General features: G+C 45.3%; 1 protein-coding gene across 2 annotated transcripts in view; it reads left to right on the top strand.

Annotated features, from left to right (window-relative positions):
* Positions 1 to 15,462, top strand: part of mfsd3 (major facilitator superfamily domain containing 3) — a 22,647-nt gene extending 7,185 nt beyond the window's left edge. For both annotated transcript variants that reach the window (XM_031570253.2, XM_042708213.1), the window contains exons 3-6: positions 2,596 to 2,743; positions 6,935 to 7,035; positions 10,405 to 10,514; positions 15,193 to 15,462. In XM_031570253.2, the coding sequence (XP_031426113.1) occupies positions 2,596 to 2,743; positions 6,935 to 7,035; positions 10,405 to 10,514; positions 15,193 to 15,402 (569 nt within the window). In that variant the 3' untranslated portion in view covers positions 15,403 to 15,462. The remainder of the gene's footprint in view (positions 1 to 2,595; positions 2,744 to 6,934; positions 7,036 to 10,404; positions 10,515 to 15,192) is intronic.
* The last annotated feature ends 7,974 nt before the right edge of the window (positions 15,463 to 23,436 follow it).

The following is a 23,436-nucleotide window of genomic DNA, read 5'->3' as shown; positions in this document are numbered from 1 at the left end:
AGGCCATTTTACTATATGTTCACAGTACACACACTACCCTCTCTCTCTTTCTCTTTCTCTCTCTCTCTCTCTCTCTCTTTCTTGCTCTCCCTATCAAACACAGCAAGCAACCCTACCCCACCCCCTGCCAGTCTGTGTATTTCTGGCTGTTTAATGAAATCCCTACAGAAATGGACAATTGTTGCTCCACTGATTATTTATAGCACTGAATAATCAGCCTCCTTGTTTGTTTTCTGCCATACTTTCAGAAAAAAATGACTTTGAAGCAGCGCGGCACAAAAAAAACAGAAACACTAAGACTGCGAAAAACTGAAGCGCCGGAAAACACAGACTGCTTCAGTGGCTTCCTTGAGTTCGCTATCACAGCGCGTCGTTCGGAAGCTCCATCACACAACAGTTGGAAACACTGTTGCAGGCGCAGCAAAAGACGCTGCGCCGGGCCCCTCCGAGCTCCGCGCATGCCGACAGACGCAACCGCCTCAGTCAGGCTTACTGCGAGTCTAAGCAGGGTTTAACCACCCGGCACTGCTCTCGAGTTTTGTTCTTTTTCGCGTTTAGCTGTTTGAATTCTGAAGGATGAAGGTGACGGGGAAAGCTGTGGCGTCCTTTTGTGAAGTGGAGGTCTGCAGTAATTGCCACACTTGGCTGATGTCAGGGAAAGCGGAAAAAGAGATAGATTTGCTGAACGTGAGGAATGTGGCACTACAGTCGCAGTGTTCTTGGGGCTTTCATGCTTTCCTCACATTTTAGTTCAGCTGTCAGAGTTGATCACTGAGAAAGTAAGGGGGGGGGGGGGGGGAGCGTTGTCACCGAGTTGTCGGAACACGTGGCATTTTTAGCGTTAACGGCGGGTTCTTTTTCCCTCAGATGTGTCTGATAACTCTCTCCCCCTCTTTTTTTGATTTGATTTTCTGTTTCTGTTGTGTTTTTTTTCCTGTCGCACCCGAGATAAGTCGACTGTTTTTCTTCTTTTTTTTCTCTCTCTCTCTCTCTAGTTTTGACAGCAGTCTCAGAGCTGTCAGTCAGTCTGCTGTCTCCCCGTCTTTACTGAAGTCAGGCTCCATAAATAATGACAGCCACTCTAAATAATACACCGCGCCAGTCTACTGAGTCTCCCCTTCAGTCGACGCCACACAGCGACACAGAGGCAGCACAGCAGCCTGCTGTCTCAGAGCCCCTGTGATGTCACCGAGAGCAGAAGGGGGGAAACTGTCTAGGATTTGAAAATATATTTTTTATATTGAAATCTGTATTTTTATTTATTCTTTATTTTTTTTGAGTCATGACACTTTATCAGAAAGAATGTGGGGAGGTTTGAATATTGTTTAAACACTCTTATCATGAGAATTATAGTTACATGGACTGTGCTCACTCTTACACTTGAAAAACTACAAGCACACCTCAAAGACTCACATACACCTGAAATAAGTGTGTATGTCTGTGCTCAACTCATTTCCCTTAGGACCATTTGATGCTATTAAAGCTGCCGCAAAGGATCATTTATTATAATCCATGAGCCAAATTATCTCTACATTCTGATAGCCATCACTGAAAGAAATAGAAGAAAGAAAGCTCTTCATGGAACTCTGCTGAGCTTTGATCACCTCCCCAACAGACAGCATTCCATAGCACTATTTACATCCCTCCTATGTGAAATTCTGCATTCATTCAATCATTCATTCATTCATCCATTCATTCATTCATCCATTCATTCATCCATTCATTCATTCATTCATTCATTTATTCATCAACCAGTCTTGAAACATCTGAGATGACAGACATTGCTGCCTACCAATTATTTCACATGTTCACTCTGAAGGGAGGATAGGGGGTTAAGTCCTGGCAGTCGTAACAAGACCTGCTAACACTGCTCTCCGCAGCTGTAACACTCCCACCCTGAATGTTATGTTTACCAAGGTCACCGAGGTCACAATTTTCACAATTACAAATGATACTTACATACATTTTCCCAATCAGTATTATTACTGCAGACATGTATACTCTAGTATATATCTAGTATATAAGTTATTTGTCTGCTAACATTAAAAATAAATGAATTAATTAAAAACTTAAATATAGTACTTGCATAAGTATTCAGAGCCCTGTGTATTTGAGTTCCAGATTAAGGCGAATACACTATTCCAAAATAATACAGAGGCGTGACTTATTTGACTACAACTGATCGTAATTAGGTACTACCTATGAGTGGTTAAAGAAGAGACCCCCCTCTGGATATAATAATCACTCGGTCTAAGGGCCAGCCAGGCTGTGAAATAATAAGGGAATAAAGACGAGAGACACAAGGTGATTCAGTTAGTTCAGTGAGGAAAAGACTCCCAGAAAGTGTGTTGTTGTCCAATTGAGTACCATTTGGTCCATAAGAAGAAAATGGAAATTGCATCACACCACCCAGATGCTTTGTAGAAAAAGATGTCCCCCAAACCAAGCTTCTAAGGAAGATGAAGAGAGGCCACTACAGTCCAGCCATCACCCCAAGTTCAGTGGCTGGAATTGGGGTGCACGTCTAGGAGTTGAGCGCTAAATCTGATATGATATATATGATATGATCTGGAATGTAATCTAATCTCCCCACAGGTGAGCAGGGAGCCATCAGCATGTTCCCCCTCTTCCTGCTCGACCATCACATGACCTCGCGTGAGCTGGGCTTCTGGAACGGCATCATCGCCATGGGCTTCTCCATCGCCGGCTCGTCCATCGCCGGCCTACTGCTCTCACAGCACAGGTAACGGCCTCCTGCTCTCACAGCACAGGTAACGGCCTCCTGCTCTCACAGCACAGGTAACGGCCCACTGCTCTCACAGCACAGGTAACGGCCTACTGCTCTCACAGCACAGGTAACGGCCTCCTGCTCTCACAGCACAGGTAACGGCCCACTGCTCTCACAGCACAGGTAACGGCCTACTGCTCTCACAGCACAGGTAACGGCCTCCTGCTCTCACAGCACAGGTAACGGCCTCCTGCTCTCACAGCACAGGTAACGGCCCACTGCTCTCACAGCACAGGTAACGGCCCACTGCTCTCACAGCACAGGTAACGGCCTCCTGCTCTCACAGCACAGGTAACGGCCTACTGCTCTCACAGCACAGGTAACGGCCTACTGCTCTCACAGCACAGGTAACGGCCTACTGCTCTCACAGCACAGGTAACGGCCTACTGCTCTCACAGCACAGGTAACGGCCTACTGCTCTCACAGCACAGGTAACGGCCTCCTGCTCTCACAGCACAGGTAACGGCCCACTGCTCTCACAGCACAGGTAACGGCCCTAGGGACGTTGGACTGCCACAGTTAGCACAGACCCTCTCTGCACACGTGACCGAGACCCTAACTCTTCTGGAGTACCTGGGGTACTCCTAGAGGTACTGTCGGGGAAGTAATGAATGAATATAGGGTTTCTGCCATCTTCTTTACTTTCACCAAGAATAGGGAGGAGTACCTCAGGGAAGATTTGGTCAGGTGAAGGGTTAGATGCATCACATTCTGGTATTTCTTCTTTGGTATTTTTTTTTCTTGTTTGTCACGTTCTGTCTTTCTCCCCCACACACATATGCATACACAGCACACACACACACACACACACACACACACACACACACAGAGACACACACAGTCTCACTTTCCCTTGGTCTGTATATCTGTGCAGCCCTTTGGGGACGTTTTGGTCAAGTGAAGGACAGGGCATATCGCTACTTATTTCAGTCTTTTCCTGGTTTCTCACTTTCCATCTTTCTCTCCCCCACACAAACACTCACACACGCACACACACACGCTCACACACGCACACACACACACACTCTCTTGGCTTCCCGTCCTTCTCCAACCAACCCTCCACTCCTCTGAATTTTCTCACTGCCCCCCCCATCCCCCCCAACCTTGCTGCCCCCCCCCCCCCCCCCAGGGATGGTTTGAGTAATGGAAGTAAACACAGCCCTGTGTGAGAGCCGCCACTCTCTCCAGGTGAGGTGTGAGGTGATGGTGGGCTGTGGCACTCATTTCCTGGGCAGGCAGAGAGCGCCGGGGTTTCCGTGGAGACCAGAGAGACCCACTATTTCTCCCTCAAAAACCATGGACAGCACAGGAACGCCATGGAACGTCATCTTGATAATATCCACTAGACCTGTTGTTTTGCTTACACTGGGTTTCATTTCACAACCACAGGGAGTTATTTTTTGTGCATGTACATGTATTGTAGTGTAGCTTTTGAGGAGATTTATGTACATTTGTAGATTACTAACTGATACTTGATAGAGATGTTTCTATATTATATATACATTTCATTTACATTTCAAATCGTAGTCATTCTGCGTGTTTGATTCTTTTATAGGATACACGTAAGAAACATTATATTCATATTTCCCCCCTTTCCTTTATAGTAGTCTAGCCTATTTATGTCTTTGTTTTTTGGTAAGTTATACCAGAGGGCAGGTGTTCTTTACCAGTTCAACAGGGAAGGAAAAAGCCAAGTTCTCACTCTCACTTAACACGTTGCATAAGACCCTGCACCTGTCCACGATCATGTTATCGTTTTTGCTCCGAGCTGATGTAATGCGGCCTATAAATAACTTTTTCTTTATGCCGTTTCTCTGGACAAATCTCTTTTTTGACAATTGCCATACACAGCAGCTCTGAAACTCTTCAGACTGTGACTATTCCTCACATCCGGCTCATGTGAAAACTACAGTCTTCCTCAACCAGCACAGAAAGTTTCTCCCTGTGTAACCAAACCATTGAGATATTAGCCACTAAAAGAAGAGGCCTTTCTTTGGACAAAGTGATGGTGAAAGAGGAAGTGTGTCTGAAAGTGTGCACTTATTTTTTTCTTTAGCTTTTTCTTCTTTCTCTCTCTCTCTCTCTCTCTCTGTCTCTCTCTCTGTCTGTCTCTTAAAAAGATACTCTGACTGACTGCAGAAGGAATGCTAAGTTTCACACGCAGGGCTGCATTCGGCCGACACTGTATGCATTGAGCCCCGAACCGCTCCTGCCTGAGGCCTGGCTTCCCACAGATAGGGTTTCCTCCCGTTGTCCGCGCAGGGCTGCTAAAAGCTAATTTGGACACTTATCCCGGTCCCATCTGCAACGCTTGAGTGGCCAAAAACTGACCCCCTTACACAGATCTGCATCAGCAATCTGAGAGCGTAAATCTTATCTCGGGAGCCGAGCCGGCAAGATTCGCCCGTTTTCAGCTCTCCTTCTCTCTCTCTCTCTCTCTCTCTCTCTTTTTCTCCTCTCTCTCTCTCTCTCCCCCTTTCTCTCTCTCTCATTCTGTCCCCCCCTTCTCTCCCTCTTGCTCACTCGTTCTCTCTCTCTCTCTACGCTGCCGTTTGAAAGGGAGGGAAATATGAAAGAGTGTCATTGAGAAGACTAGAGGGAAAGAAGGAACTAAAAAAAATAAAGATCTAGGGGGAAACTAGAGTTAGTTTGCATGAGAATGACGGCAGATTGGCTTTCTCTCGTGCGGCCGAGCAGACTGCCAGCACTGGCTGTTCTGATGGATCCTTCGCCCATCTACGCTGACAAAAAGGTCAGAATGGAGATGGAAGCATCATTTGATAGAATTTTCTTTTCTTTCCTTCCCCCTTTCTGCCCAACACACATTTTTTTACATTATTCATGACCCCTTTCTCTCTCTCTCTCTCTCTCTCTCTCTCTCTCTCTCTCTCTCTCTATGTCACTACCCCTCTCTCTGCCCTCTGTCTATGACCGATTGTGTTCTTTAGATCAGGCAGGCAGAAAGTCCCTCGGCCTGCCTTGACTGCTGTGCCAGACTGGAGTTTGCTGTAAGCAAGAGGCCGAGGCAACTCCTCGGAGGATTCCTCCATCTCTCATATATCACCACAGGTCAAGACTTTATGGGCGCCCAGACACAGCTAGCACACACACAGCCAACATACACACACACACACACACACACACACACACACACACACACAAACACACACAAACACACACACACCGTCCACTCACGTCGGAAGTTGTTAAAACCGCCCATGTTATCAATTAGTACAATTTAGTGGAGGGTTCAGGGGGGAATATGAATTTCACTGACACAGCCCGCCAAAGCGCCCGAGGCGGTCACTCTCTTGCCCCTCTCTTGCCCCTCTCTATCCCTCCAGCCCAGTGCAGTTTGATTGACGGGCTGCTCGGAGTGCTCTGATTGGCAGCGGGCTAATCTGTGGGTGATTGGGAGATAATGGCTCCGAATGACGGACTGACTGGCTGAGAGTGAGACGTCTGATGGACGCTAATTAGCCTCTGTCTAATCAGGCCCGTCACTGGGGATCTTGTCAGGTTATTGATTACCCCGTGAACCGGGCACACCAGGATGCTCTTTTAAACCGCTAATGGGGAATCAATTAGCGTGTCTAGGAGGGAGAGAGAATCCACAGCGTTTGTGTCCAGTGTGTCTGTGTGCTTTGCTTTGTGTTAGTGCTTGTTTGTGGGAGTCCATCAGTGTTAGATAACCGATAGTAGGGCAGTATATAACAATATCACTTTGTGTCTCTCTTCTCACTATCACACAGCAGTTATATCGATGCGATGCACAGTAAACTAGCGTAGCTTTATTTTTCACTTTTTTATTCACACTATTTGAATTCTTTATTTTCATCCAATCCCATGCTGTGTGAAGGCCTGGTCTGTATCTGAACACTGCTGAACTCAATGCCATAGCAGTGGATGGATACTAGCCTCTATCCACGGAGTGGCCAAAACCTGAATGATCGATAAATGAATCAGGTGGCTTTCATGTACGTCATCTGGGACTAAAAGGGTCACATAGAAATGACAGTATGCTGCCCAAGTAGTTAACCATCATTGGCCCCGGAGCTAGACTAGTGGAACCGTAAGCACACGGTAGGGTGTTGTCTGGTGTCTGGTGTCTGGGCTGATGTTGGCTCTGTGTTCTGCCCTCTGTAGCATCGGACTGCTGATGAGGCGCGTGTTTGTGATGAGGACAGTGGGCATGATCCTGCAGAGCTCCCTGCTGACCGTGCTGGAGCCCTCCCTACTCATGAAGGGTGAGTAACATGTAACTCACATATACAGTGGGGAAAATAAGTATTTGAACCCCTGCCGATTTCGCAAGTTTGGCCACTTGCAAAGAAATGTGTGATCTATAATTGTAAAAGTAGGTATATTTTAACAGTGGGAAACAGAATATCAACAAAAAAATCCCCAAAAACTGCATTTTATAACATTTATGACTTAATTTGCATTTGATGCAGAAAATAAGTATTTGAACCCCTAGCAAAACATGACTTAGTACTTGGTGGAATAACCCTTGTTGGCAAGCACAGACGTCAGACTTTTCTTGTAGTTGGTCACCAGGTTTACACACATCTCAGGAGGGATTTTGGTCCACTCCTCTTTGCAGATCCTCTCCAAATCCTTAAGGTTGCGTTTTCAATGGGAGGGAATGAGGGAATGAGGTTCAAGCCCAATATTCCACATTACATGGCCCCATCCATAGTCCCCTCGATGCAGTGGAGTCGTCCTGTACCCTTGGCAGAGAATCCCCCTCCAAACGTGGCAAGTCGAGTTGATGCCAAAGAGCTTGATTTTGGTCTCATCTGACCACATCCTGTCTCCCAATCCTCCTTAGAATCATTCAAGTGTTCATTGGCAAACTTCAGACGGCCCTGTACATGTGCTTCCTTGAGCAGAGGGACCTTGCGAGTGCTGCAGTACTTCAAACCATTATGGCGTAGTGTGTTACCAATGGTTTTCTTGGTGACTGTGGTCCCAGCTGCCTTGAGATCATTCACAAGCTCCCCCTGTGTAGTTCTGGGGTTATTCTGCACCTTTCGGATGATCACCGATACCGCACGAGGGGATATCTTGCATAGAGCCCCAGACCTAGAGCGATGGACAGTTGTTTGGTGTTGCTTCCATTTACGAATAATCGCACCAATAGTTGTCTGCTTCTCACCAAGCTGCTTGCCGATGGTTTTGTAACCCATTCCAGCCTTGTGCAGGTCTACAATCTTATCTCTGACTTCTTTGGTCAACTTTTTGGTCTTGCCCATGGTGGTGAGGTTGAAGGTGTGAAGTATGATTCTTTGGACAGGTTTCTTTTATACACGTCACCAGTTGAGATCAGGTGTAATTTGTTAGGGCTAATGAGGACTAATCTGTGTGCTTCTTGGGCACATAACTGGTCATTGGGAGCCAGAATTCTTGCTGTTTGCTTGGGGGTTCAAATACTTATTTTCTGCATCAAATACAAATAAAGTCATAAATGTTATAAAATGCAGTTTTCTGGATTTGTTTGTTGATATTCTATTTCTCACTGTTAAAATACACCTACCATTACAATTATAGATCACACATTTCTTTGCAAGTGGCCAAACTTGCGAAATCGGCAGGGGTTCAAATACTTATTTTCCCCACTGTACACACACACACACGCACACACACACTCACTCACACACTCTCTCTCTCACAGATAGATACGTACACATAAACTGTTGTACAGTACTTGTAGTACTTAGCACGATAGACACACACATGGAGTAAAGACTGCATACACACGTGCATTCATACATACAATCACACATTTACAAATACATATTCATTCAAATGATTGACTTCACTGTCCATGTAAGCACTATCATATGCATCCCCCATGCAAGTAGAGTTTTTTTTTCCCATACTGTAAGCTTTGTTTTGTAATCAGCTCAAACCTCATCATCATCTCACCTCCATTGATACAGATGACGATCAAAAGCAGAACATATAGTTTAAACCAGTTCTCCTTATTTTGTGTGTTTCAAGGTTTTTTTTTATTCTTTTTTTTTCTTTCTTTCTCGTAGCCATACAGGCTAATAACTTAAAATATTTACAAGCCCAGCTAGAGTACCCCACGCCCAGTCTTTTACCCGGTAATGAAATATGGACCACAATTCTGTCAATCATTGATGCAGTAGGTGCTTGATATTTTCTTAAGTATTCAACTCTGTTGACTATATCTGAACGTAAGGAAGTGTTAAGCACACATGGAGGAATGGGATTTCTCAGAAGTTGCTGGCTGTATGTTCCAATGTTCAGCTCTTTCCCTCCGCTCAATGTCAATGGTGGGAACACAGTATGGAGCTCATCATCGTCTTTCATCAGCGTCCGCAGTGGCTGCATTAGACCTGCGTTCTATGTTCACGTGTCTGCGGAGCAGGCTGCCGTGTTCAAGTGCCGTCTTGCATACTTGTTCGACAGTTCAGCTGGATGGTGTAGACACGTGTGATGAGTTGGTGGCCCAGCCTCAGTGTGTTATTCTCACTGTCGGGATGCTGTTTGATAAAGCGCCTGGCTCCAGCTGCTTCGGCTCTCCCTCGCCAACTCTTGAGATGTTTATTTGATGAAAATAAAGGGATGGAAATCGGAAAGGAACTCATGCAATTGTAGCTACTCGTACTTTGGTGCATTTTCTTCTTTTTGCATTTTTCACCCATGGAGGTTGATCGTCTTCTGTGGTGTTTCTGTCAGCGTGTGTGGGAGGCCACACACCCCCCAACCCCTACACCTACCCCATTTCTACCCCCCCCTAAAACCCCCTAGTTGCAGCACACTTCTTCTATCCTCCCCATAAGAAGGCGAAGTTCTGCCCAAATAGTTCAATATTACATGAGACACCACCCTCAGCAGCGAGGAGACGATTTGGCTTTCTGTGGTTCTTGGATAAGTAATGGAGAAGTCTTGTTAGGCAGAACTAAACATTTCCAGTGAATTATTCAGCGCGGCTTGATGCGGAAGACGCACAGCATCAGCATCGGGGTGGGGGTGGTTTTGGGGGGCTGTCGCGGAGTCATGCAGAACGCGGCAACGATGGCAGAGTTCTTGGCCCCCTCATTCAGTGGGGGTAAGGAAGGGTGTTGGTCGATGGCATCAATAGTGAAGTTCTTCTCCAGCTCCTGCACCACCACACCCCAACCCACTCCCATCTTGGCCAACAGCGCACCTCTACAGACTGGAGGCCGCACCCACGTGCCCCTGCTCGGTGGCTTGCTCTGTCCTTTTCCTGCGCTCTCTCTCTCTCACTCTGTCTGTCTCTCTCGCTCTCTCTCTCTCTCTCTCTATCTCTCTCTCTCTCTCTGACTGTCTCGCTCCCCCCCTCTCCCCCATGAGTGCCAGTGCAGTCTCTCCTGGCTGCCAGAAGACACAACCCCGGGTCAGGAGCAGGTCGCAGCCGAGAGCTGATGTTGACGCTGGTTCTCGTGTAGCTCAGACGTATCTAGCGCTCAGGAGAGACGGCATGTTTGTCTGGTACCTTCCAGCTGTGAATGCAAGAGGAAAAGATTCCTTTTTTTTGGCAGCAAGTGTAATTTTATAGCCATTGGTTTGTTGTGTTTGCGGTTGTTGGTGGTGAATTGTTGTGATGGTTGTCGTCTCTGCAGGCATGTCGGTGTTGAGTCTCAGTGCTCAGCATTTCCTGGGGGGCCTCATCACCACCCTCACCTTCACCATCATGATGCACTGCACCCAGCGGGCAGAGGAGAGCATCCAGGTATGAAGCAGCTACCACTGACAGACACACACACACACACATATTCACATTTACAGAAATACACACACACACACACACACACACACACACACATGTTCACATTTACAAAAATACACACACACACACATACACATTTACAGATACACACACACACACACACACACACACACACACATACACATTTACAGATACACATACACACTCACTCACACACTCTTACTTACATGCACACAATCTTACTTACACACACATTTACAAATACACACACACACTTACTCACACACTCGTACTTACATCCACACATGCACACAATCTTACTTACACACACATTTACCGATACACACATGCACACAATCTTACTTACACACACATTTACCGATACACACACACACACACTCACTCACACACTCTTACTTACATCCACACATGCACACAATCTTACTTACATACACATTTACAGATACACACACACACACAAACACACACACACACACACACACACACACACACACACACACACACACTCTCTCTTATTTACATCCACACATGCAAACACTCTTACTTACACACACATTTACAGATACACAGATACACATACAGTGCAGTCGGAGAGTATACAAACCCCTTAACTTTTTGTTAAGTTGCAGCTTTATGCTAAAATTCTTTAAATAAATGTTTTCCCTTGTCACTATACACTCAATACATAAATATTTATTAATAGTATTCGACCATTTGCTATGATGCTTGAAATTTAGCTCAGGTGCTTCCCATTTCTCTTGATCATCTTTAAGATGTTTGTACACCTTGATTGGAGTCCACCTGTGGTAAATTCAAATGATTGGACTTGACCTGTCTATAGACAGTTAGGTCTCACAGCTGACAATGCATATCAGAGCACAAACCAAGCCATGAGGTCAAGGGAACTGCCGGCAGAGCTCAGAGACAGGATTGTGTCAAGGCACAGATCTAGGGAAAGCTACAAAATCATTTCTGCTGCATTAAAGGTTTCCAAGAGCACAGTAGCCTCCATGACTCTTAAATGGAAGAAGTTTGGAACAACCTTTTCCTAGAGCTGGCCGCTTGGCCAAACTGAGCAATCGTGGGAGAAGGGTTTCAGTAAGAGTGGTGACCAAGAACCCGATGGTCGTTTGAGCTGAGCTCCAGGGATGGGAGAAACTTCCAGAAGGACAAACCACCACTGCAACACTCCTTCGATTTGGGCTTTAAAGCAGAGTGGCCAGATGGAAAGTGAAAGACACAGAAAGAAAATGCTTGCTTGGAGATGCAAAAAAAAGGGCCTAAAGGTAGGGTGACCAGATTTGAGTTTGTGAAAAAGAGGACATCTTTTTCACATGCAGATGACCCCGCCCCCTCCCCCGCGACGAAGTTTTTACATCTTTTTCACTTGCAGATGTCATGTACTATTGTAAACGATGCAACTAGTGGAGGCGGCAAGGTGCTCAGTGTTGCCAGATTGGAAATGGCGTTTCGTATCAAAGACTCAAAATGATTGTATTTGGAGGATAATTATCATATCTGGCAACACTGGGAAGGCGGTCGACCAATGACAGTTCTCTCTACAGTCAGAGCTCGCGCAAGAAGTTGGAACGTAAGGGAGATACCCTTTCCAAAACTTGTAAGGACGTAATAACTAGTTTGTGAAAGACCCAGAGAAACACAAATATCCGACGAGGCAAAATCCCGGAAGATTTTGGAATCCCTGCTAGACGCATTTTTTGGGTCTCGAAAAGAGGACATGTCCGGGTAAAAGAGGACGTCTGGTCACCCTACTAAAGGACTCTCAGACTGTGAGAAACGAGATTTTCTGGTCGGATGAAACCCAGATGCCATGGCTGGAGGAACTAGACACCGCTCATCACCTGCCCGATACCATGGCAACGGTGAAGTATGGTGGTGACCGCATGATGCTGTGGGAGTGTTTTTTTTAGCACCAGGGAGGGGGCGACTGGATAGGGTTGAGCGAAAGCTGAATGTACAGAGTACAGAGATACCCTCTCTGGTCCAGAGTGTTCAGGACCTCAGCAGTGACCATAAGACTCTGGTCCAGACCTCAGCAGTGACCATAAGACAATGCAGGAGTGGATCAGGGACAGTGGCCCAGCCAGTCCTTGACTTGAACCCAATCCAACATGGCTATCCATCGACGGACCCCATCTCAAATCCCCCAAATCCAGATGTGCAAAGCTTGTCATGACATGCCCTAGAAGACTCAAAGCTGTAATCACTGCCAAAGGTGCTTCAACTAAGTACTGAGTAAAGTGACTGAATACTTATGTCATTGTGATAGTTTAGCTTTTCCTTTTTAATACATTTGCAAAAAAATGTCAAATCCTGTTTTAGCATAAGGCTGCAACATAACAAAATGTGAAGGTGTCTGAATGCACTGTACATACACACACACACACACACACACACACACACTCTGACTTACATCCACAAATAGAAATACACACACGCGGAAAACACAGAAGGACACACTGTTATCCATACAGTATACAATGCAATGCAGTGTGGTGGAGGGATGGATTTCATAGGGAGGTGGGAACTAAATAACACTGACATAGCTAGCATTGTACCAGCACCCGCTAGTTTAGCTACGAGCCTCTAACTTTTCCGAAACGCCCAAAAAGATGGGCAGTCCATTAAATGCAATGCAACCTTGTCCAACCAATGTACAGTGGCTCAATTGTAACACCCAAAGTACAGTAGCTCAATTGTAACCCAACCACCCAATTCATGTCAGATACAAGAAAAGAGGTGTGCTGGATTGTTTATATGTAGCCTATGTATAGGTAGCAGGTGGCATTATGTAATACTTTGAAATGGACACTCCTCACCTTACAAAAAGGAAAAGTATTAAGCAGCAGTATTAGAGCGCCCCCCCCCCCCCCCCACACACACACACACACACACACACACACACACATTCACACACTCACACACTCACACACACACACCCCCATTCCTCTGTGATGGTCTCTCTGTATAGGATTAGATCACATCCTGCGCTCCCAGCATACAGGTTGACAGCACTGCATAACATCAGTCAGCTGTGACTTTGTTCACTGGATCAAGTAGAGCTTTAGTTCTTTTTTTTCTCTCTCTCTCTCTCTCTCTCTGTCTTTCTCTCTTGCTCTTTCTTTCCCCCCCTCTCTCTCTCTCTCATTCAATCTCTCCATTCTCTCAATCACTCGTCGCCTTTCACTGTTCTCTCTTTCTCTCTCCCTCCCTATCATTCTTGCTCTTTTTTTTTTTTGTTGTTGCTCGTCTTAGACAACTTCTTTTGTCCCATTTAAACTGGGGCATCACTGCCTGGAGGTGATCATTTGCCGTTCCCCAACATCACTCAATCAGCTATAAAGGTGATGAATTATTATCACTTAAAATATATATTTAAAAAAATCACACCCAGCTCCTTGGTGTGCACGCTATTTTTATAAAAACCCGAAACGACACAGGAATAATCATAATAACTATTAGCGAAGGGATCACAATGAGAACCCAAGGGTGTCCTTTTTTTTTAAATGACACACATAGTGGCGCAGCAAGCCTGTGTGGTTTTTTTAAGGTCATATCGAGTGACAGTGAAACCGATACCCTGAGTGTTTGGTAAGGGCCCAGGAGGGAGAAACAGTATACATTAAACAAGTTTGCTGGAATAAAAGTACTTCACTTAACTCCAGTCGCATGCTCGCCATAGACCCAGATTGGGTTCCCAACCCGCACCCCCACCTTGCTCCTCGCCATAGGAACACTGGGTGGTGGGTTCATGTCTCAGGAACCCTCCGCAGCCAGCCTGCCCCACTGTAAAACATGGTGTAAGCTGCACATTTGGGGGAAAGGGGTGGGGGGGGCAGAGCTGAGGGGAGGGGGGGAATAAAAGGGCTCTGCTGCCTAGTCATCCAAAAAGATCCCACAAAGTGCCCTGTTAACAATGTACTATAGCACAGAGAGGGGGGGAAAAGGCAAAATTCTAATGGGTCGCTACCCGGAGTCTTGTTCTTAACACACGTATTTTGGAAAATGTATCGCATTACGGACCCTTTTAGTATGCTTCCCTTCCCTCCACAATACAGAGGGCGCAGATGAAATCGTGAATTCCTGGTATTTCGGTGTAATCTGGACACCCTGGGAAATGCTCTCCTCTGGATGTATGTTTCAAATCCAATGCTTTTTCTCGTTATCGAAATGGCGCACTGAGTGGTTTCCGTGCCCGGCCCCGAAAATGTTCCCCCCTTTATCTTAGTCTGTTCTTCTCCTGAGCCTCAGCCTCAGCCCGCCATTAACCCATTACTGGAGCTGAGAGGTGGATACTCTGGACCTGGTTTAAGTTGTAAAATATAATTGCTATTTTCAGCAGGGGGAAAAAGGCAACATTCTGCCTCAGCTATAAAAATAAGTGTTTTTTTGTTAGTTGTAATTACAGTCAAATGTGTCAGGATAACTATTCTATCTTGGCAGGCAGTATATGTAACATTATTGACATTACTTTACCTAGACATAACCTTTTGACTCTTATGGCTAGAATCTTACTTTTTTTTTTTTAAACCGTTGTTATTTTTTGTCTTCTTGCCCCTGTGAACCCCTTCCTCCTCTGGTCTCCCCCTTGCAACCCCCCACCGCCACCTTTCCTCCTGTCTCCACCCCTCTTTTAAAGGCCACCCACTACAGTTTCCTGGCCACGCTGGAGGTTCTGGGGAAGCTGAGCTTCAGTGCGCTGTCGGGGGGGTTGGTGGACTGGGTGGGCTTCGCCATCGCCTACCTCCTCTTCTTCTCGCTGTCTGCGGCCTCTGCTCTCCTGGTGTGGAAGGCCACACTGACCGGACCTCTCAAAGAGCAGACCAACACCAGCCACAGTGAAAAGTGAAAGAAAAAAAACATCACTGTACTTCCTTGGTGCGTGTGTGTGTGTGTGTGTGTGTGTGTGTGTGTGTGTGTGTGTGTGTGTGTGTTAGTGTGTGTGTGTGTGTGTGTGTGTTAGGTGTGTGTGTGTTAGGTGTGTGTGTGTGTGTTCGTGGGTGTGTCTGTGTCTGTGCGTGTGTGTGTGTGTGTGTGATTTAAGTGAAAAGAGTAAAAACAAAGTACGGGGCTAGTGTCAGAAAACCAGCCAGCTCAGCCTTCTAAAACAGTATCTAGCAATTGCAGTTAACCAGCATTTAGCCACAGACGCACCTCAGGAAGTACCTTTCTGAGAAAAGAAAAAGAACCAAAATTAATCGATTTTCATTTGCGCTGTTGGTCACGACCTAACAAATTGAAGGCAACGCTTACCCTTGACCTCTCACCCTTGACCTCTTACTACCTCTCAGTAGTGCTTCATCACACAGTTAAACAGATAGGCTGCATGAATGGTAGGCGGGCTTGTTTACCAACATCTAATTAATATTAAAGCCGTGCAATATAACCTAAGGTAACGCTATCTGTCAAGTGGACCATGAAGGTAAGTATAGTTTGCTCTCAAGAGCAATGAAGCCCTTCTGCAGTGTAACTACAGATCTACAGAGCATGTTGTATATTTCAGTATATCCAGATCAGTCATGTAACAGTAGATAGTCCACTTTTAGCAAAAACCATGCACATTATCTTTGTATGAGTTTCAGGCTTTGGTAAATCACCAGGGGCATGTAAAGTATGGTGTAGATTTTCACAATCAAATCGATATTATTCTGTAGTCTGATTGTTTGCCATACCACACCATTGAAACAAACATGTGTAGCACAGTGTACTGTTTTTTTTTTTATATGGTGTGAAGTTAGCTTGCCAGGTGCTGCGTTGCTTTTGCTGGACCATTGAATCACTGATGCCTCAGGTTATAAAGTTGTATGCTGGGTGAGGTTTGGTTGCTTTTGGGACTGTCTAGGAAGATATGCTGCAGATTTAGAAAAATTAACAAGGCAACCACACCATAGGCTGCAGTAATGCTCCTGTTTAAGGATAGGTAACAAATGTGATCTGTGACAGTGGTACTTGATGACGCTTTCTGTTCAGTATATCCCTGAGTAGGCTTTGTTAGCCCACTAAAGTTGGCATTAGCATTGCAGCATTCATTAAGTGTGAGGTGTAGTGCCAAATTCATTTTCTTTTCTACAAAATATGTACCATTACTGTTCAGAAGAAATCAAAGAAACTACATAATGGAATGTGTTATGTTTTAGATAGCATAGTGCTTTATATTTTTTTTAGCTTTTTGATTCTCTGACCTTGCCAGTTTGGTCTGTGTGCCTGATTGTTTACAGGTGTCGGAGTGTGGTGTATGCAGTGTGTGAGTCTTGAGTCTTGACTGTGTATTGTGTTGTACTGTACCAATGTGTTTATCCAATCCGTCGGCCATATTTGAGTGTGGAGTCACACTGATGTAAAGTACTTTGTAAAATGTCACCCAGGGCTTAATCATTTCTACAAGAAGAGCATCACCTTTGAATCTCTTCAATTTGGAACTGCAAAGCCGTTAACTCACAAAGAAACAGGCCATACTGTTAAGTATCAACCCTCCTAGATATACTGTATATCAGCCATGCGTTAGTGTATAGTAGTATTTTCACTAATTGCAAGGCTCATTGACATACTGAGTGAAAACACCTAGAGATTAATTCTGGTCATGACAAAGAATGAGTTCACCTGGGGTGAATGAGAATCAAGAATGAACAGCGCCCTTTTTGTTTTAGTTGTACAGCACCGCAGTTATGTTGATCTTGTGTCTTTTCTTTAACTTTAAAAAAACATGAATGAATCACTAAGAACATGTAACAAGTGGTTCCATCAGATCTGGATTGGTTGGACAGCAGCAGGAGCAAACGCAGTGAAAGTCTCTGTTATTGATGAATTGCAATAATTTGAATCTCCATTCATCAATATGAAAAACAGTTTAAGGAAAGCACACCCTGTCCCTACTCTCTGTACAGGGGCATGGCCAACAAATAAAGCTTCTACAGATATTACTGCATTGAGGTCTGTCCATTAGTGTGTGTGTTTGTGTGTGTGTGTGTGTGTGTGTGTGTGTGTGTGTGTGTGTGTGTGTGTGTGTGTGTGTGTGTGTGTGTGTGTGTGTGTGTGTGTGTGTGTGTGTGTGTGTGTGTGTGTGTGAGAGAGAGAGAGACAATTCTAGCCAAGACAAAACATCTGCCCCAAACTGCCGGGGCGGCAGTGGTACAGGAGGTAAAGAAGTCGTTTAGTAATCAGAGGGTTGCTAGTTCGATTCCCTGTCGAAGTGTCCTTGAGCAAGGCACTGAACCCCTAATTGCTCCTGATGTGCAGTGTGCCATCAGTGAAAATGTAAAATGTGTATACATTGTACGTCGCACATATGTAAGTCGCTTTGGATAAAAGCGTCTGCTAAATGACTAAATGTAATGTAAATGTAAACTGTTTGAGATCAATACACCCTCTCCAAGCTAAACACAAAACAGACTGAACACCAATGACCACAGACTGAACACAAAGCAGAAGTCTCTGCCATGACCGAATACCCAGTGCAGGTATCAGCCATGTCCCACCTGAGCGCTGTGTGAGCGCTGTGCGCAGTGTGGAGCCTCCTGGGGCCCCATCAGAGAGGCGGTGGATGTCGGTACAACAGTAGTCCGCCCCAGTCGAGGAACTGACTGTGCTGTACGAAGCCTTACATCGTGACACTGTATACCCCCTCGCACTATAGCGCTCAAATGACTCGACATGCTATGGGAAGGGGATTAGTGGCACTTACATACCCTGAATAGACTTCCACTTTGCTCATTTTCATTCACCGTCATTGTGTGCTCCTGGACGTACGGCGCCCAGAGAAAGAGGGGCAAAGAAGTGTCTTCACACTTCACGCCAGGGACAAAAGGGAGTCGTTCCTCTCCAAGCTTCCGCTGCAGCGCAAAAGGCATTCTTTTTACCGAAGGAGGCCCATGTGGATGAGCTACCAGAACACCTCCTCCTCCTCCACCCAACCCAACCCACCCCATCCAGCCATGATGCAATGCTGTGACACGGTTAAGGAGCGCAGGCCTCTGCTCCAGCGCACCTGTTCATGCTTTAGAATAATGATGGCTGCCTGTTAATATTCATGTATTTTGCTGTTGTACCTCAACCCAAGGCAATAGTTTTGAAGGTTCTTGAAGCTGAATGCACAGCTACGTCAATGGATGTGATGTCGATCCAGGTCATAGTGATGGGTACCAAATGTACACATATAAGATACATGCAAGTCAAAAGGGGAATCACATCTATTCTCAGCTATTATACTGAGCCATTGCACGTGTCTGGCGAACTCACTTGCTCAGGACAGTATTTGTCAGGTGCTGAGGCTAGATTTCTGGGAGATGTGTCTGTGTGTGTTTGTAGCAGGGGTTGTGCTCACAGCCTGAGGTCGAACATGGAACATGCTGTTGCAAGAGGAGAGAGAAAGGAGAGGACGCTCTGTGTCCCACCGTGTAGATTAGAGGGAGACCACCAGCTGTGGGCGTCAGATTGGTGGGAGTCGCCCAGCTGGGGGAGAGATTTGTGGGACCCCCCTCCCTCGTTTTTACCCCATACCCCCCCCCTTACTAGAGCTCCCACCCTCCTCATCCCGAGCTACTGACTGTCTCTCTCTCACCCCCCGGCATAGATACAGTCCTGGTAACAAGCTACAGTCTTTGCTCTCCTCTTCTCTCATCCCTACCCCTGTTTACATCTCTTGGTCTGCTTTTCGGGGCTTCTTCAGTGTCATGCTCTGGCCACATGGTTTAAGAAGTGTTCGTTCCCCCCTCTGTGTGTCCCTCAGAGATTGTTGATGAACCCTCTGTATTCTGTTAGTCTGCCCTTGTTTTCTAAATACCTCCCAAGAATCCTACTAAGGAAGTGTTTTCCGTCATTACCAAATACCCTCAGTTGACCTTTTGTTTGTAGGATATTGACCAGCTCTTAGAGTCAGGAATTATTTTCTGTGAAGACCGGTCCATATAATTTTCATTGTGTCATCATACTCCATTTCATGAGGTATAATCCTGAGCTTTTTTTTGTTTTGCCATCATGTTTTTGATCGCAAGAGAAGACATCAACCCTACACCATTACACCATTTCATTGACTGGTAGAGGAAAGCACAAGCATCTATTCAGCTTCTGCCAAACTAATGGGTACTAATCGCACTGTCACGAGACAGCCAACAATGAAAGCACAACAGTGACAAAAGGCATCTGCGTAATATGTCTGATACAGAGACTTATTTAAAAAAAAGAACCTAGGGAAAAATAAAAAGGGAAAGTGAGAGGAGGGATATTCTTTGACTTTTGACTTTTCTGCATTTTCGAAATATAGAGTTTCCTCTGTGCCAGTAGCAGGTGTAAAGATTGGAACATGTTTTAATCTCGGAGCCTGACACAAAAGTGTTTTGTGGAGCACCTGAAGGGAGGAGGTGTTGGCTTTATTTTTTGGTGTGTTTTTTTGTATTTTTTTGTGCGTGATCTTTTTGTGCTCCAGCTGGCTGAATGCGCTCATGGGTCTTTGTCTCCCAGGGAAACCTTAGCCGGAAGGTGCGGGGCTGAGCGCCGAACGATGGCATCAAGTGTCTGAACCTTTCCTCCGCCGCCATTTACCGGCCTTTTGTTTGTTTGCAGAACGTGAAATATAGACATGTTTTGAGATCAGATCTGCTTTCCGCTTCTCCTCCTCTTTTCCTCCTGTTATTCTTTTTTCCTCTTCTTTGTTTTCTTCATCGTTTTTTATTCCCCTCATCTTTCAACACAGATTCTTGGGTGGAGACGTTATGGATTCTGATGATTTAGATATTCAGTATATTAGTATGTTCTTAGAGGGACTGACAGATATGTTTTTGTTATTTATTCATATTTTTAGGGGCTTATGCTAATTTGGGGCTTGTAGCTTTGAATAATGAAATATTTACTTACACTTCTCTGAAAGGAAGCTGGCTGCCATGTTTTTTTTTTTTTTGGTAATCCAAGCACTCAAAGGCTTGGCTGGCTGCTGTGAGAGCCATGTCAAGTTCTAAATGAGGAAGTGCTTCTGGCATTTGAATGGGCTACCTCTGAAAGGCCCAAGGTGACCTGGAGGTCAAAATGCCCCTCATCAATGCAAGAAATCATGCGTCACACTGAAGTGTGCGACTTGTCCTCTCTAGGGATCCTGGAAGACTATCCGGTCACAATTCTTTTTTAGGTTTTTCTGCTCAGTCCAGTGTTAAAGACACAGGTGCACCAAGCATACTGTAGCTTCTGATTAAGTTAACATTAGATATTTGTCGGTCAAATATCCTTGAAATATGGCCTCATATCTAGCATGCCCTGACCTAAACTTTTGAACTGACAGTCTCACCACAGAAATCCATCACTGGATATGTCAACTGTATTTAGTTTCTGTGTTTCTGATAGACGTCAATCACAACAACCAGCAGTGGTTTTGCACACGAGGACACCTTTGAGTCAGGACTCCCCAATGTGCAACCCCTTAGCTAACTGCATTTTAGCTGAAGTAATCTCACCAGTGACCACCCTGGTTTTAGGTGACACTGGCTCTAAGGTGACATCTAGGATCACCATCACACCCACCCGAGATGGCCTCTGCTCATAAAGAGCAATCCCACTCTCAAGCAAGGAGTCTAATTAGTGCTTCGGGACTCCTCGTGTTTAATTTCTCATTAACTAAGTGACAGCCCAGAAACACAAGATCGTAGCGTTAGCCCATAGCTCTGCCCGTTAATGTATAGGTACGAGTTAGGGCCCAATGTCCAGCTCAGGCCTGCTAGAGTTCATTAGGGATCTGTAGGTTTTTCAAACATCCTTCTTAAATGTAGACATAACAGAGTGAACATGAAAATATATGAGGTCGATGCTATTCACTAGCGGAGACCAGGTACAGTTGTAAAACGGGAACGGTTGTAACTTACTAACATTTCTCAGATCATGTCTGGTCAGATCATGAAACTCACAAACATGTGTGATGGCTTCAGTATGCTACATTCAGAATTTCAGCTTGTGTCTCTGTTAAAAGGTGTAGACAGAAGTCATTTTGTAGGGCAAATTTGTAACTTTAAAGTTTTGTGCAAGATTTTGATTGCACAACCGATGCGTTTTGACAGGAACAGGTGGTTGTGATTAGTGATTTCCGAAATAGATACTAATATAATTATTAACAGCATACAATGTGTTATTCCAATTATCTTATCAAATATAAGGAGTATATTTGATTACAAATATCAAATATTCGGCTGGGGACAATTGTAACCCACTTTACAACTGATTGCATCCAGCAAGCGTAGTTAGCAAGTGATAAAGGTTAGCCACTCTTACGAAAATGTGACACCCTTGGTTTCCCAAGGCATCTACTGCATTTAGATGGGAGTTAAAGAAGAAGTAAGGTGCATGTGCTTGAATTAGTGAAATAAATATAGAAATGAAAGATGTATGTTGCATATATGTGAAAATAAAAAAGGTGTTACTTTCAAAACTACCAAAAAGCAAAAAGTGTTACGACTGTATCTTGTCTGCCCTATTTTCAACAGATGTATGTCATGTTTTTTTTTTTGCTGATGTTATAAAACTGTGAATATTGCACAGATCTGTTATGATGCATAAGGGATTGTCTGATTAGTCTGAAGTCTAGAGTGAGTGAGAATACTGGAAGTGTCATAATTGTCTTCATATAGAGACTTATTATCATATAGTAATCATTTTCAGCCTATTCATTTGCATAGTAAAGCGAGGGGGAGAAGGGGGGGGGGGGGGGGGGGTTGGCCCTGTGCTATTTTTAACAATGTAAGACTAATCTGCAGAAAAATTTCAATGCACAATAGAGGAACATTGTAACATTGTGTTCTTTGCATTTGACTGAGAGGCTAGAGGTGTGTGTGTGTGTGTGTGTGTGTGTGTGTGTGTGTGTGTGTGTGTGTGTGTGTGTGTGTGTGTGTGTGTGTGTGTGTGTGTGTGTGTGTGTGTGTGTGTGTGTGAAATATACTTCATGCTGCCATGTATAGTTGACATGATTGAATATATAGTTTACATGATTGTGAAGTTGCTTGACTTGGTGATAGCAATTATATTGGCATAGCCCTGGGGCAGTCTCAATGGTAATGGCTAAATGATGCCTCTGTATATGTGTGCCCGTACAGACACCGGTCCTGTCCCGCTGGGATGTGTGCTAAAGAGGGCCGGTCTCTGTGGATAGATTCAAAATAATGGGGTTCAATATTCAGTCTGCGAGTATACCGTGTGTGTGTGCATGCGTGTTCTTGCCCGTTTGATGTATGATTGCGTATGCATTTGTTTGTGCACGCCTGTGTGTGTGTGTGTGTGTGTGTGTGAGTGTGTGTGAAGGGGCCTGCATGTGCATGTGTGTGTGTTATTGCCTGTGTGATATATGATTGCGTATGCAGTTGTTTGTTCACGCCTGTGTGTGTGTGTGTGTAAAGGGGCCTGCATGTGCGTGTGTGTGTGTTCTTGCCTGTGTGATATATGATTGCCTATGCATTTGTGCTTGCATGCATGTGTGTGTGTGTGTGTGTGTGTGTGTGTGTGTGTGTGTGTGTGTATTCCTACATGTGAGTCTGATGTATGGATACGATTGTGTATGCATTTTTGTGTGTGCTCGTCCGTGCGTGGGTGTGTGCCTGCCTCTCTGCCCGTGTGTGTGTGTGTGTGTGTGTGTGTGTGTGTGTGTGTGTGTGTGTGTGTGTGTGTGTGTGTGTTTGCCCCCAGTGACGGCTTGGGTTGTGACAGGCTGCCAGGTCATATGGCATGGAGGGCGAGTCAGTGCTGCCTGTCCTCCACACGCCCCTGCCTCTCTTTCCCCCTCGTCCCCGCCGCCTCGTTTGGGCCATTAGGGCTGTGGCAGCAGACGCCCCTGCTCCCCTGACATCCCTCCATCCCCCCTCTCATATCTGTCCTTTTCATCCCCCGCAACCCCCATCACCTCGCCCACTGATAACCC

Source organism: Clupea harengus, chromosome 7 (assembly GCF_900700415.2).
Source record: "Clupea harengus chromosome 7, Ch_v2.0.2, whole genome shotgun sequence".
Classification (NCBI taxonomy): Eukaryota; Metazoa; Chordata; class Actinopteri; order Clupeiformes; family Clupeidae; genus Clupea; species Clupea harengus.
This window is presented reverse-complemented; position numbering and strand designations above follow the sequence as displayed.